This window comes from Camponotus vicinus, unplaced genomic scaffold (genome assembly GCF_025532165.1).
Source record: "Camponotus vicinus isolate PSW18456_S1 unplaced genomic scaffold, iyCamVici1.0 SCAF_1, whole genome shotgun sequence".
Taxonomy (NCBI): Eukaryota; Metazoa; Arthropoda; class Insecta; order Hymenoptera; family Formicidae; genus Camponotus; species Camponotus vicinus.
Window position 1 is genome coordinate 32,587,258 of NW_028141945.1, and position 16,375 is coordinate 32,603,632.

The window sequence follows — 16,375 nt, forward strand, 5'->3', positions numbered from 1 at the left end:
CTCAGCGTCAAATCGGACGCGTTTCAGTGGAATGGCATGTGAAAAACAGAAAGGATACGCGTTTGTGGCCATAAGCGGTATCTGCAAGGGGAAAGGCTTCAGTATAGTCAGACTAGTGGGTGATAGAATCAATGAAATACGTGGAATGCCGAGGATTTTATTCTCCCACGAAACACAAGATTGAACAAGCAATTTAATTAACAGTACGCATAATTAACCATCAAACTTGTATTTATTTATAATTAGCAAAAATATCAATTTTGTGGACATTTTAAAAATGAGAAAGTATTTATATTTAAATTCTGATTCTGATTGATGTGAAACATTTAATTATTTTTTTTAATTATTTAGAAAATTATACCATTCTAATATTATTAATATTAAAGTATATTAATATTAAAAATATTATTAATTTTTTAGATAAAAAAATTGAGAAATTTATCAGTTACATTAAAATGTTCTGTCAACTTTGTAGGATATTCTATTCAAATTCTATCTATAATTTGATATTCTATTTTAACCGACATAATCGATTCATAATTTCCACGATCGCCCTGCGCGTCAACGATCGACTCGTCGCTGTTATCGTGAAAAGAGTCCGACGGTAGTCCGTCAAATTCCAGGGATAACGCGTTAGGGGAATGGTTGGTCGGCATATAAATTATGTTTGTAATGCGCGATGTGTGCCGTGGACGCCGTTAATATGTGTGCAAGTATACGCACCAACTCCCTCCCCGCGTCCTCTCTCTCTCTCACTCTCTCTCTCTCTCTCTCTCTCTCTCTCTCTCTCTCTCTCTCTATCTATCTCTCTCTCTACCTCTATCTCTCGCATACAACGAGAACCGATGCGGACAGCGAAGCGGACGAGTTTCTCTCTCGGCCATACGTTATTAGAGCAGTTACGAAACGAGGTATCCCTGATAGCGCAGTGCATAGTAATCGAGAGGAAGAGAGAGAGAGAGAGAGAGACCGGTTACCAACACGATGCTGCTACTGGTCCAGGCTAGATTTGATACGACGGCATTGTATGCACTTCCGACGATGCACGCGGGCGCGGATAACGACGCGTTATGGCGTTATACTGGCAAGTGGAGTAACGAGCCGCCCTCGTAATCGCAGGTAAACTTGAGCGATACGTATCGACGGCGCCCGTTGACGGAAGGAACGCGCGCTCGCGAAAGGGTCCGGTCGGTTGTCGGTTTGGGAGCGAGATTCGCTTCCGTTCTTTGGATTCCACTCCGCTTTTGCGAGAGTTCCCTCGCTTCTTTCGCTAATGACTACTTAATGCGGAATCACAGACCCCGGTTAAAACTACAATCTCCATGTCTATGAGAGAAGCAGTTTACACGATGGACTCTTACATTTAAAAACTTCGCTTCGCGATGGTAGTCTACAGTTTTTTAGAAACTCGGGAAAGTTGATCCAAGTAATTTGAGTATTCGCGCCGAGTTAATTTGATTTTTTGTTTGCATTTCTTTTAATATAAAAAAGAATGAGATAAAGAAAAGCTAAAGTCTAAATTTTCTATTATTAAAACTTGAAGTCTTAAATTTAAGGGAATAGCTGTGTAAGTAAAGTATCGCTAACACGTACCTATATAATTTTCATGCGAATATATATATAATTCAGGATTAAATATCAGAAACTTGATATTATTTCAGTGCTCTTGTGAGCACATTGACTGGGAAATGAAATAACAAGTTGCTGAAATATCTTCAAAAACATTTTTATTTATACATCTCGACATGAAAGAAGATAATTAGATCATATTCCAGTCAGTCGAAAAGATTGCTACTTAGAATTATATAAATAATATGAAATATATGATAAAACTTTTTTTTTTAAGTGAGACACGGAAGAGCAAAATGAGAAACGACTCCCAAAACGCTAGCGATGCGATGCAATCACCATTGTCGATCATGGGACTGGACAAGTTGCCGAAACAAAGGCTAAAAACAAACCGTTGAGCGCAATATCGACGCTGGTTTCAATCATTCCGACTCGGAGCGCGGTTCGCGCTCTTTTCCAGAAAAATTTTGTGTCGATCGAGCGCGCTCATTCGTGGCACCGAGCGCGACGCGAAGGAAAATGTTTGTTTACGCGGCTGCGGAGGCAAGCGATTGTTACGCGGGGAAGAGAAAGAGAGGGAGAGGGAAAGAGTGAGAATAATCTATCACGAGAGAGAGATAGGTGGACACGCGTTAGAGTGCATCGCCGACACAGCGGAGACGAAATCAATAGCGTAACGTTGGAAAACTCGAGATTTTCCGCCTCTTTTCTTCCACCCTCTCGTTCCCCATTTCTCCCCTTTCCATTGTTCGCCGTCGTTTTCTGTACATTATGGGTACACCTCCGCTTGTAACGCGCGCGTAGGAACAACGCGAGGTACGGGAAGATGAACCGGACCGTAAAACTTGGGATCACCCGTTTGTAAGAGCATCGGGTGCGCCGGGAATTTACTCTAAAGCCGATTCCGCGCCATAAACGAAACGGGGTCAACTTTGTCCCTAAATGCGGCCGTTAACGTTAGCCGCGAGAAATTTTCGAATCCGCAAGAAATATCGTCTCTCCTTCTTTCGTTTTCCCTCTTGTCTTTTTTTTTCGCACGCGCGCGTTTCAAGTTTTCGAACACGATCCTTTATCGCGCCCTTACACGACGCTTGATTTGTCACGTTTTCAAGCGGAGCAACCGCTATGAAATATTTTATCGCGTAGTTTCCTTATTCGGGTTCACGCGCGCGCGTGCGGTTCTGTTTCGAAGAACGTGTGTACTGTGTGTACGGATCCAGGCCCTCTCCCCTTGCCGCGCGAAATGATTTATCACGCTGGAGAGCAAATAAATTTTAGCAGCTTACAAGAGTTCGCGTCTAGTTAATACGTCGCACAAATGGTGAAATTTATTATCCATAAAATACGTCAATCACGTCGTCACGATTTTATCCGCGCGATTGTCGACCGCGTTCGCGCGTACCATACAGCGTACAATAATCTCATCGTCGAACGATCGATCGGCCGAGATCGATAAGTGCATCAAAGGCGAGCTCGCGAGTATCAGAATATATATATATATATATATATATATATATATATATATATGTGTGTGACTATGCGTTGATTTATGCGACGCATCACTCGGCCGAGCGCAGCCGATGGCTTACATTATTTTTAATCCGGGCTTGATCGCGTCGCTGTCATTTTTGACACGACTCGTTGACGTTCAAGCCAATGAACGCAGGAAGCTCGCGTCGTCGACAACGAAGCGCTCGTCGTGTGTCGTAACGTAACAACGTACAAAGTCCGTAGAATATAAATTCATATTTGTCCCGGAAATTCCCGATACGTGACGCACTCGTGGCCTAAATAAATAAACGTTAGCCGTCCTGTCATCGATAAATGTCGGTGAATGCGTGCGGTAAGTCTCTTTGGATTTCTTCGACGCATTCTCTTCCTGCGATCTAGTTTCCCCTAAGAGATACATCGCATCCCTCTCGCACATAAAATCGCATTTGCGATAAGGTAAGGTACATCAGTATCGATAGAGCGTCGGTGTTTGAAAGATCTTCCGTGATTTCAAATAATATAGATCTATACAATGTTCCGGGATATAATACTCTATCCAACTGGCAGACGCGATATATCGAGGATTATTATTGGCGCTCGATGCGGAAGTAACAACCGGCTGATATGTGTGCACGTGCCGATAATTTGCGCAAATTTGCTATTCCGTAATAAGCATAAACAATCGCGATCTGTTCACCGCAAACAGAGAGAGAGAGAGAGAATCACAGTCCGTCTTCATGCATTTTCCGCGTACACATACATGTATTAAAGGTCCACACAAATCTCCGCAAACAACTGTCGCGATGACCGCAATAATCGGACTGGCGTATAAACGTTCGTATTCTCCAACTTTTGCGCGATTAACCGTAACAATAAAACCATTATATCTCTCCGACTAGACGACTAGAGTTGCTAGATTGTCCTTCCAGACATGAAATCTACATATTTCCGAGAGAGACAGAGAGAAAGAGAGACAGCTATTCGCACGGTCGCGACCAACATTTAACAACGTGTATAAAAAAGCTCGTAAAGTAAATAGCGCAAGCCGTCTATATGAAATAAAAAGCGCAATTTTTTCACGCGCAACAAGTCTGCGTTTCTCTTATAATCTCTTTTGTACGAAACGTTTCGCTTATTTACATCTACGACTTAAATGATCGCTTAATTTCCAAAATCCGTGTAATTCGTGCCGATGTCGCACTTCGGACGATGTAAAAGTAGCATTTAATCGCGCGCGATCGATGACGTTTATTTCATACATTCACGGTGTATTAATACGAAATTATTCATCGCGAGGGTACAATGTTTTATATACGCAATTTATTCCGTATGCATCGCCGGAAGAGCGTGCGTGCGTACGCATATACGATATATGCGTATGCACGCGTCCGCGGAAATATGTATTGCATGTGTTGCGAAGAAAACTAGGCCGCTCCGATCGCATTTCGTCACAACGGGCGTGTATATATGGCGATAAATTACACGTCGCTCTCAAGCGATGCGCGATGAATGGAGTCCAGTGAAATTCGAAAATTGCGAGAGAATTCTCCTCAAAAATAAAAAAAAAACTAAATCCGATTTGTTAACGTTTTATTTTTATCGCTCGATAGTTGTGGTCGTCAAAATTGTATCGATGCGCGTTGAAATTCGCGACGTAAATCAGATGGAAAAACGGGAGAGACGTAATGTGAAAATAATACGTCATTAGCGAATCGTTGTTTCCTGCAGGATTCATCCGTTTAATCGCACCGGGAATATTGCGCTTTTCTTGCTGAGCTTCGCTCTTTCCGCTCGACTGAGTATACAATCGAAGAGATATTTATCGTGGCATAATTGCGCTATCTTCCTCTTTTCCGTATTGTTTTTGAAGGGAGATCTAAAATCGATCTTTATCACGGGAGAGGAATAAAGTCGTATAATTTTTTATACACACAATCGTTTCCAACGATAAAAAATTTAATCAGAGTGATAAAAAAGTTACACGATTTTACTCTTCGTGATAAATGTCGACACATTATGCTGTCATAATTTAAAATCTACAATCGCTCCGAGTCTCTGTTATCGTTATTAGATGATTCAATCGACGATATTCGCATTTAAGACGGCTTTACAACGCCGGGAAGCAACACTAATATAGTTAATTGCTAACATATCGGATAGTATTCGCGTGCAGCGTGGCGCATAATGTAATTTGCTTGTCAAATTTACCAGAACGCATTGATGCTCGATACTTGATATACACGACGCGTTTCGCTTTGTACGAAGAAATCGTATACATTCCGCTCGAATCGGTTTGCGCTCGACTTTCCATGCGTTATTTTTCGCGCGGCAGGAAAATTGATGTCGCGTGGCAGCGCGCGATGACAGCTGCGCGATGGCAGTTACCGCAGATTTACCGTAACGCGATCGCCATGATTGTTGTAATTGAAGCGCGCCATCCATCTTATATTTGTCAATCGATTTTATATATATGTATGTATACATTTGTATATATATATATATATATATATATATATATAATATATTATATAAATATATAATATACTTTATTACACGACGGGCAGCGAGACGCGTCTCTCATGCAACCGATCGCAATCGAATCTATAAAGTACGTGACACACGTGACACAATACCGGCCAGGAAAGAGGTATTCCAAACCCATTGCGCGCAAGGTTTCCTATATTCTCCCGGCGACAGGTGGATCACGGAGTAGCATCTCCGACAATCTGGACACAGACGAACGGGAGAATGGTTTAGGAATTGATTTATCGGGACGATATATCAATTCTTTTAGCGTATTACGGGGCGCGTTCCATCCCCGTCGTCGAAATGCGAGAAATCAATTATTATGGAGTACGCGCTGCGGCTTCCTCAGATGCTTCCATTTTTCCGGCGTTGCTCTCGCAAAGTTCCTTCTCTTTTTCTTTTCCCTCTTTTTTCTCTCCTTTTTTTTTTATACACCGAACTTTAGCGAAACTTTATTATCAACTTTTGTTATCAAAGTTCCCAACTCATCTCGCGACTGGCGATGCAATAAATCTTAAAAAGATAATAAACAGTAATTTCTCGAAAACGAGTGGCACCTTTTGTTTCTCTCTGCCTCTCTTTCTTTCTAGAAATCCTCACGCGAGAGGGAAGAGAGTCCTGAGCGCGCATTTTTTTTCACCGAGCTTAAATATTTGCGGAGCGTGAGCCGAATTCGTCGAATAATCCCTTCGAAAGATTGCCAAAAATTTGATGTTCGCCAAATATTGGATGCGGTTGAGTTCTGTTCGTTTGACAGTTCGATATTATGCGCGAAACGCGCGGCAAAATGCGCGCAATCGTTCGGTCAGGATTCGCGAGTGTCGAGGATTTATCGGGATTGTACTGGCGCACCCACAATGGACCGGAATTATGAAAGACCCGGGCAGGAAAGTTTTGATAGGCTCTTTCTTCTCACGTCGGAGATGGATTTAGGTTTCCCAAAACTAAAGTTTTTCATTGTTCCTTCCCAATCCTCACGAGCCCCCCTTTATATCAGTCCGACAATAGACTCTATCCACTCTGTCCTCTGTTATTGTATGCATCTTTTTCGTATTAATATGCCAACCCGTGGAGTATAAAGTTCACGCGCATAAAAATAACAATAGGAAACATATCTGTGCATAGTGATGCGTTCTATTTTCACGGAGCATCATTTTTTAACGATGGATACTTTTGGTTTCTTGTTGATAAAAAGCCGGGATATATTTTTTGTTTTCGAATAATCGATAAAAATTTGAATGAATAATAAAAGTAAGATTTTTCTGGCAACCTCAAGCTCTCGGAATATGAATCGTACATATATATAAGTAGAAAACTGCGATAACCTTCCTCGAGATTTTCCGCCGAGGAAAAATCGTTCGTGTAAAAAAGAGTAAGGGATGGTCAAAGAAGCCTTCGTGCAAAATTTATATAGTTAAAAAGTGAGATATCCTATATGCAGGCGCATAATCGATAATTTATACGAATTACATTTACGGATTTGTACGTCTATACGGAATAATTTATGCGTTATATTTCATGAAGTAAGAGTTTCGAAATTGAAAAGTTGGCGCATTGGAAACTGCGAAGTGTATCTTCATTTGCGTAACAGAGGTACGGTATCGCAAAAAAGTCAAGAGAAATCGGCGTCGCGGAATTGTTTTTCATTCGCAAACGAGCGAATAATTAATTGCCTCGAGTTTCTTGAAATACGTTTCTTTTTGTTCGCGAGAGGAACAGCCCGCGCGCGCGCTTCTTTCTCTCGCTTTTACTCTCGCGATAGAGAAAAATCAAGGCGGAAGAACTGAAACGATCAATTATCTCTGACGAGCCCTAATAAGAAAATTGTTTCTCTTTATGATAGAAATTTAATATGCCGCGTGCGTTTCATGTCTGCGCGATGTTTGCTTAGATCGCGACTTTAAAATAAGTAAAATGCTTCTCTCAAATATCTTAATACAATTCTTCAAAGAAATTCTCACAAGAATCTCAATCGTTAAATACGAATCTCTCGAACGTCTTATTTCTCATCAATAATAAATCAATATTTTATTATTTATTTTTTTTCGTGCAACATGCATGTATGCATATATGTACATGTTGAAAATTTAAATGAATTTGTGCCGCAAATAACACGAACGCGCTAATTGGATACAAGTCATCGATTGCTTTTCCGCATCGAGCTTTCGAGCGCAAAAATAGCGGAAATAAAAAAACGAGCACTACAGGTCATTTTTGTATTTAATTGCTGGATCATTCCCTTATCTCGCAGCGGCAAATTGGCGATAGGGGTTTGTCGGTGTTAAATTGATTGTGTCCTGTAGAGGGATGTTGAACATAGCGTAACGCTGGCAGGGGGTACGCACGCGTGTGTACGTATATCGATACGAGGATAACGAGAGCGTATGTGTGTATAACGTTATTCTTTATTCCTCATCTCCATTGTAATTCGCGGCGATGGCTCGCGTTATAGATGTATTCCCTCGCACGCTGTATATTTAACGCTAAATGTGGGACTGCCATCATTACGTTGATACCGAATGAACAGATCTACGCGATCTAGATAAACAGAGCTAGGAGAATCGGAACGTTAAAGTGCATATTTAACGCTAAAGTACGCATTGAAAATATAACACTCTATATCTCTCGTGCGGCTAAAGAAAACTAAAGAAGGCCATCTATATCTATTGCCGCTATGAAATTGAGAGTTTTATTCTTATACGTTATATACGAACGATATATTTGCCAGATAAACCGCACGAATAAAAAATGATATTTTATCGCTGTTGGAAGATTATACTGATGAAAAATAAGGATCCGGGGTAAAGTACTTCGAAAATTAACGTCATAGTGTACCGAGAGATAACCGCAATTCGCTGTACGTGACAAATATATTATGTTCGTGTGTATATGTGTGTGTATACGTATACGTGAGGGTACGCACAATAACGGTGGAACGAATCGATCCACGCGAATGCAAACTGTGGCAATTATTCGAACCGCAGCTGCGCGGAAACTTTCCCGTAACAGATCGCGCAACAATTAATAATCTGTATTAATTACTGCAAAATGCAGATATGCAATTCGAAGACGATAAAATCATCCCTCTCCCTCCCATCGCGCACGCTGCGTCTTCGACCGCTAATTAGTTTCCGAGAATTACTTTGACATATATTCCACAGAGATTGTAATTATTTCATGTATTAGATTCCAAAAGTTTTGGTTTTGAAAATTGCCTATCCTGAAGCTAGATTCTAGCTTTCTTTGGCAATTTCGGATATAATTTTCAGAAAAGTATTATTTTTTTGTACCAATCGCATGGAGAGATTTCGAGATTGAAGAGAAGAGTATCCTATACATGTTGGAAGACTTACCATGCGAAACGCACTGTCGATTGACATGAAAATTTGGACAATTCCCGCATTCGTCGCAATTATGGCGAGCAACGATCGAATCTCGAGCGAGCGAGTAGACGAACGAGATAACCCATCTCAATTAATCCATCGCGAGTGTCGCTCGCTGCTCGTCTCTCGATGCTCATCGATGGTCCGGATGTTGAATGGCACTCGAGACGTTCGAGCGAGTGCCATGAGACGCACGTATTAGATAACTATTGACAGACCGACGGAATACCGGGTGACGTACGTCGATTACAAATATCGAGATACGCGGTAATCGTATGAGTCAATTAATGCGTTGGATCGCCTGTTGCTGGATTCGACCGGAATTGCTTTTGTAGACGGTTTCCTACGAGTTACGTGGCATCGAAATAGCGATGTGAAATTCTCTAATTCCATTAATCTCGCAAAGAAGATTTATTAGAGAAGCAACATTTTCTTAAAAGATTGTTGACATTAGTAATATCGTTGAAATAAGTTACGAGAAAAAGTTGAAATACTTTCAAGTTCCCAGTTACTCGAGTTTCATGTGAAAAGTCATGACGCGGTAAACATCGAAATAGCGGTACAAAATTTTTTATCACTTTGTAATGAAATTTTGTTAGAATATGAGAGACGTTTTATCAAAATATTATTGACATTAGTAATATCGTTGGGATAAATTATAGGGTAAAGTTAAACAACGTACGAGTTTCGTGTCGCTCGATATTTCCACATGATGAGTTACGATGCCGAAATAGCGATGTCAAATTCTCGATCGCTTGATTTCGCGATGAGGATTTTTTTAGAGAGGCGATATTTTATTAATGTATCATTTATATAAATATCGTTGACATAATTAAATTATAATAAAAGATTGAACACTCAAATTGAATTTGGGGATAATCTATTTCAGGCGAAAATAATCCTAAAATTGTTTATTTTGTTAAATTTTAAACTTGCTTTTATCCGATAATTTTAGAAAATTTAAAGAGAAATTTATTTAATATTTATATTACATATATAAATATATATGTGTATGTATTATTAACACATATATTTAATCCGTGAAAATGGAAAAATTCCGCAAAAGCTCAAGTCTTATTTTTATTTTATATCTAATCCTTATAAAATAATTTATAAAATGCTAATTTAATGTAGATATAAAACAGTCTGTAAAAATAGATTTAGACATGTCGATATTTTTTCATCGTTATTCTTAGAGTCGTCTATTTTCCATATTTTACGATTTATCATAATACAAAATTGCATATTAAGAGCATACGCTATGTTAGTGCGAGAATTATGCATTTGCAATTTAAATATCTTCCATAGAGAAGTTCTTCACTGCATCATATAGAATACTCAAACTAGCATTATCCTCCGAAATATTTTCTTAATGCAGTTTTCGAGTTTCGTTCACTCGGGGAAAGAAGGGAGACAAGCATAGACACATATATAATCATAGTTAGCTTCTTGAAATTGCACAAATTTCGACTAGAATGCGTAAAAAGGAGAAAAAGGAAAGTTGAATATATTTTCTAATATCAGGTGGATTATTTTGCACGCGAGATAAAGATATATTTGTAAGAATTTATATCTGTATTATCAACGTCATTCGTGCAACGAGACGATGTCGTGCGCGACTGAAGATCACGACGACAAGTAATTGAATTGCAAATGTCATAATGCGCTGTATTTGTTATTTTCAGGATCGACGAAAACGGTCCTTGGAACGCGACGAAGGAGATCATAACGCCTCACAACGATACGTTCTACACCGTCGAGAACTTGAGGCCATTCACGGTGTACAGCTTCCGAGTGGCGGCGATAAATGCTCTAGGACGCAGCAAACCCAGTCAAGCGTCCTACTATATGGTGACCCTTCGTGAAAGTAAGTTTCTACGATTTTAATTTTCTTTTTCTCTCTAGTTTTTTCGCTTTTATCGAATAGTCCGATAACAACCGATACCGAGCGCTTTTACCGGTCGTTATTCTAAATGTAGATATACATCCAGGTGAATTGATACAATATTCTCTTTAAAAAAAAAATCAGAAGTGAAAGAGTAATAGATGTAATGTTTAAAAAAATTGTTTATATTATAAATAATGCATATATATATATATATATATATATATATATATACACACACATATACATGTATATATTACATGTATATATGATCTCATAATACATTTATTATAATTAATTATACCCCCAAGGGGTCTTCATTAAAACCAGATGTAAAGTATATTTGATATTGTAGTTTCGATAAACAATTTAAATATATTTGTGCAATTTAATTATTCTGTTTATGTAAATTATATATATTATGAGAATTATATATATTATATATATTATGAGAATATTAATTTAACATAACACATAATAATATATAATAGATATAACGTGTATTAATTATACCTTAATGTGTGTTATAAATAATCTAACATACTCGCGTGAGAATTACACTAAATAGATACTAATTTCTCGACGAATCGAAAACGACGAACTCGAAGTAACTCGAGTGGATCTCCCATTTCAATCCCGCCAATTTGTTAGGAACATTTATACAAAAGAATATTGATACTATATGGAGCCCGACTCTAACTGAATCATCGTCTGTGCGAAACGCTCTCCTTTCCTTTCCTCCCCTCGCATCCTAGTAAAGTTCTCCGATAGAGATCAATATCGGCTTTAGGATATTCTCTCGTCGCGTACATCTGCGCTTCAAGCCGATTCAATCGTCCAAATTACATCTCCCGTGGGCTATCAAAACGAAGTTTGTCGACCACGACGACGCGCTCGAGAGGCGTCATGCTAAATTAAATGGTTGACACCCTCCGGTCGTTAGCGCGCCCGGGAGGGCACAAAGCGTTTGACGACGACGAGGCGAGGAAGAAGGTGACGAGGGAAACTACGGAACGGAAGAGGAGGAAGGTCCGCGAGCACGGGAAAAATGCAACGGAAGAGGACAGGGGAGGGGGAGGGTGAGAATGGTGTCGAGAGCGCGGCGCGGCCAGTTCTTGGCATCCGGGGAGAACGTGAAGAACCGTCCAGGGTGGCTAACTAAAGAGGCGCTAATTGCAGTCGACAGCCGGGAGTGCGCAAGCAGGCTCGAGTCGAGCCTATTCTTTCTCTTTTGTCTCCTAATTTGCTTTCCTCCTACTCTGCTCGCGCTCTCTCCCTCTCCCTCTCTCTCTCTCTCTCTCTCTTTTCAACTTCTTTTTCCTCGTTCTTTCTCTTTACATTTCCGCGTTCCTTCTTTCGTCGGACGATGAACGTCTGCGACGCTACCTCCGTTATAAAATAGGTTGAGCGCGCGCGCCTTGTGCACAAGGCGAGCCCTGTAAATTCCGTCGAGCTCGCCCGCGCGACACTGTATAACGTATAGCCATATATACGTGCCACGGACGACAAAGTTTGCGCGCGGAACCATCTCCTCTCCGTGCTCTCTACCCTTTTCGACCTGAATTCCCGTGCGTCCTGATCGCAAGCCCAATTACCGCGTTATTCGCGCGCGTGTGCGCGAAGGACCGAGACTCGCGGTCCAACCGGAATTAGATAGCTCGTGGAATGTGACCATCGTAAATGGAATCCAGATGCATTCTTTTCCTTTTAACGGATGCATAAATGCGTGCGTGGAGATTGAATTCGAGTCTATTACAGCTCTCTGCTCGTCTTTTTTCCCCTTTGACATTTTCGCGTCGTGCTTTTCAGTTCTTTCTATTGATTATTCCGTCAAGTCCTCACGAAAACTATCGCCGATTAATCACATATTAAAATAATTGCGACATTTGATATAATTGATATTCGATACTTGATAATTTCATAATTGTTACGTTCGAGATTGATATTTGGTTATTAAGTTGATTAAGATGACATGTGCTTTTTTTCGCATATTCGTAAATGCCCGTGCATGTATGTATGTATATCTTTTAATATTTATTTTATATATTAATTTATGTGCTTTTGTAATGAAAATACATTACATTATTAACCACGTAATATAGTATCAATATTCTGCTAATTAAGTTTTAAATTAAATATATCGGTTGTCGGAATATTTCGGATTTATCCCTGAATTTACACTTTGCAAAACATTCTCACACATACGTGTATATGTCCGTGTTGCAATTATCTTGATTAATATTACCTAAATATATCGGTCGAGGTGTCTTCTCGTCTGTAAAAATCACCGTATCGTTTCTGCGATATTTTCTGCAATATTAATAGATGAACGAAATTTATTTCGCATTACCATCTTGGAGATGCTCCGGGTGAAAAATTGAGGTACGAAATACACCACGTTACGCGCATTATTTCGAAAACTAGTGGAGCGTACCCGAAATCAACGCGATTAAATGGACACGTAGGTGCGATAGCTGCAGATCGATTTTATCGCGTGAGATAGAAATAATTATACGAGACGCACCCGCATTACCGAACCGGATTTCGCATATCATTGTCATGCGGAAATGCGAGCGCGTACGCGCATGTTTAAATAATTAATTTAAATACCGCCGAACGATGTCACCGGCCAATGTGTCATCGACCGGGAGAAAAATTCGGCAGCAGCAATGTTATCCGCGAGAATCCTGGCGCGATTACGTCCGGCCCTCTTTTTTTGTAATTTCCTGTCGCGATGTCGCAATATCGGGTGATCCGATCAGTACGTCCCGAATTAGCGATTTCATAGTTTCGCGATAAAATCGAGGTAACGAGGTTTTTTTTTTTCACAGGATATTCCTCCGACATACGGACGTTTTCTCACGGTAGTTTAGATTCCACAACTAGATCGCGGTTGTTGCCTATCGCCATTTTTAATTTATATATATATATATATATATATATATATATATATATATATATATATCGGGAATATAACGTTGCCTCTCTTTATGTAAAGTTTTGGCGCGGTTGTTAAGTAACGCGATACGCGATATGAAAAATTTTACGTATTAAAAAGGAAAAGACACGGGATGATATATAGAGTGCGATCGTAAAACGATACATTCGTCGCATGCTGCTGGTTTAGAATGCGCGCGGATGAAATGCAGTCGCGAATATATTTGCGTTGCCGATGCAGTCGAATATCGTATGTACTCGAAATCGACGCAACGATGCAGCGCATTCACGAAGGAAAGGAGTAGACGTGCAACATTCGAACGTTGTACCGCTATTCCTTATGTCACTTACGATTTCTCGAAAAAGAATTGAGAAAGAATATGTACACATAGGAGGAAGGGAGCGTGAATCATATATATATATATAGGGTGTATCTGAAATGATGCACTAAACTTTAGGAGCGTATTCTAGAGGTCAAAATAAGACTTTTTTTTCCTATGAACATGGGTTCGCAAATGAACCCCCCTCCGAGCTAAAGGCCCCTAAAGTTTGGGGAAAAAATTAAAAATTGACTGTATTTCAGAAAAAAAAAAAAAAGGTTTTGACGTTACCTATTACCCTCTTTTGAGAGATAAATAAATTTGCGTTGCGGGTGTTTGGTCAATTTCACACATTTTCGAATTTTAGCTCGAAGGGAGGTTCATTTGCGGACTCATGTTCATAAGGAAAAAAAGTCTTATTTTGACCTCTAGAATACGCTCCTGAAGTTTAGTGCATCATTTCAGATACACCCTGTATAAATTCGCTTTGTTTGTAATCCTTGATGCAGAATAGGGGAATATAAATTCTGCATTTTTTACTCCCGCGCGTTCATATCCATTTTTAATTATGCGACCGACGTATTATCGATTCCAACACCGGGAAAAACACTGTCGAAGCGCTCTTTGGGGAAAAAAAAATGATATCTTTTCCGGTCGATCGATGCGGCGCGCGCGCGCGATTCGTTTCGATTCGATTCGGGAGCGCGTACGGACGGAATGCTGCCAGTCGATATGCCCGCATCGGCATCAACAATCGTACGAGTGGCGAGTAATGCGTCAATATTGACAGGACGCGCAGACAGGTTACGTTGCGCGCGTTTCGCAGGTCGCACGGTCGGCGGGTTTCTCGTTCGACGGACGGACGAATGAACGAACGGATGGACGGATGGACCGGTGCACCGGGGAACTCGTCGCGCATTGGTTTATGCCACCGGATTCTAATTCGTGATTCTAATTCGTGGGTATCGGTGCGGTAGGCCGACCTGTATAGGTAGGTCGATGGTATAGTGCTCCGGTGTGGCAATGGCACGGGAATTCACGATGGCTCAAATGAAAGCTCGCTCGCTCGCTTTCTCTGTCTCTCTCTCTCTCTCTTTCTCTTCCCCCGTTCACCCCGTGGATCAATAGGACACGGACCGACGAAACTTCTCCACTACCACTTTACTCCCGCGGCCGGGTCTCCCCAATATATACGTATAGTCTACGCATACATACATTCATACATTTATACATACATACATATATATATATATATATATATATATATATATATATATATATAAAATATATCTTTTATATATATATATATATATACACATACATACATACATACAATACCTGTACATATACACATGCACTTGGATATATGTACGGTGCCCATTTCCGGACCTCATTCGCCTCGCTTTCGCCATAAATATACAGCGCAACCGAGCTACCAATTAGCCATTGGGACACCCGTCGGCACTGCATCGTCTCGCTTAAGTTCATTCGCGCCGAGTCGAACCGAAAATTGCCAGGACCTTAGCCAGGAAGCCGGACTTTTTCCCGTACATCATCAGTATCGATGAGAAAGAGCCGTGTCTCTCCTAAGAAATCTCTGCAAGGATTCGTAATTGGGATTAAGCGCGAGACTCGATTCTCAAACTTGATGTTTCTTTTGAAAATTACAGCGAAAAGCATGAAATGTCCATTTGAAAAAAAATATTGCTTTTAAAAATGTTATATTTTAAAAATATGTTTTTGTTTGCTTCTTTAAAAATTGTGAAAATTTGTTTTTATATATCTGCTCTGTCTTCTTCTTCTTGTCGTATTAAAAAATTTTATTAAAATTCCCAAAGTACTTGATCAGCTTGATGAATAACTATAGATGAAAAAATAACTCTATTCTTTTTTCACGTAGAATAATGCTAATAAATTTTCTGAATTTCTAATTTTATAAGAAATCGATATCAAACAATGTTACATCGTGGCTGATATCGATTGCATTCGCTTGAGAAGATTACTCAGTGACCACGCTGTTAATTCGGTATATCGGGCAAGTTGAGCAGATTAACAACCGCTTGTAATAACAACGATAAATGAGGAACTCAAGGTTTAATCGTCGATTGGTTCAGCCGAGGAATTTGCTCATCGATTAGATATGCATCCCGCGCATTCGGTATAATTAATTTCTAGGATAAATTGAGAGCGAGGAAGAGATAGAGAGACTTTCTCTTCCGTATGAAAATTCGAATGAAAGAACGAGAGCGTGCGAAGGAGGGAGA

General features: G+C 40.0%; 1 protein-coding gene across 6 annotated transcripts in view; it reads left to right on the top strand.

Annotated features, from left to right (window-relative positions):
* Positions 1–16,375, top strand: part of LOC145961632 (putative receptor-type tyrosine-protein phosphatase mosPTP-1) — a 257,685-nt gene that overhangs the window by 215,111 nt on the left and 26,199 nt on the right. For all 6 annotated transcript variants that reach the window (XM_083082090.1, XM_083082062.1, XM_083082096.1 and 3 more), the window contains one exon: positions 10,655–10,836. In XM_083082090.1, coding sequence (XP_082938216.1) covers positions 10,655–10,836 — 182 coding nt within the window. The remainder of the gene's footprint in view (positions 1–10,654; positions 10,837–16,375) is intronic.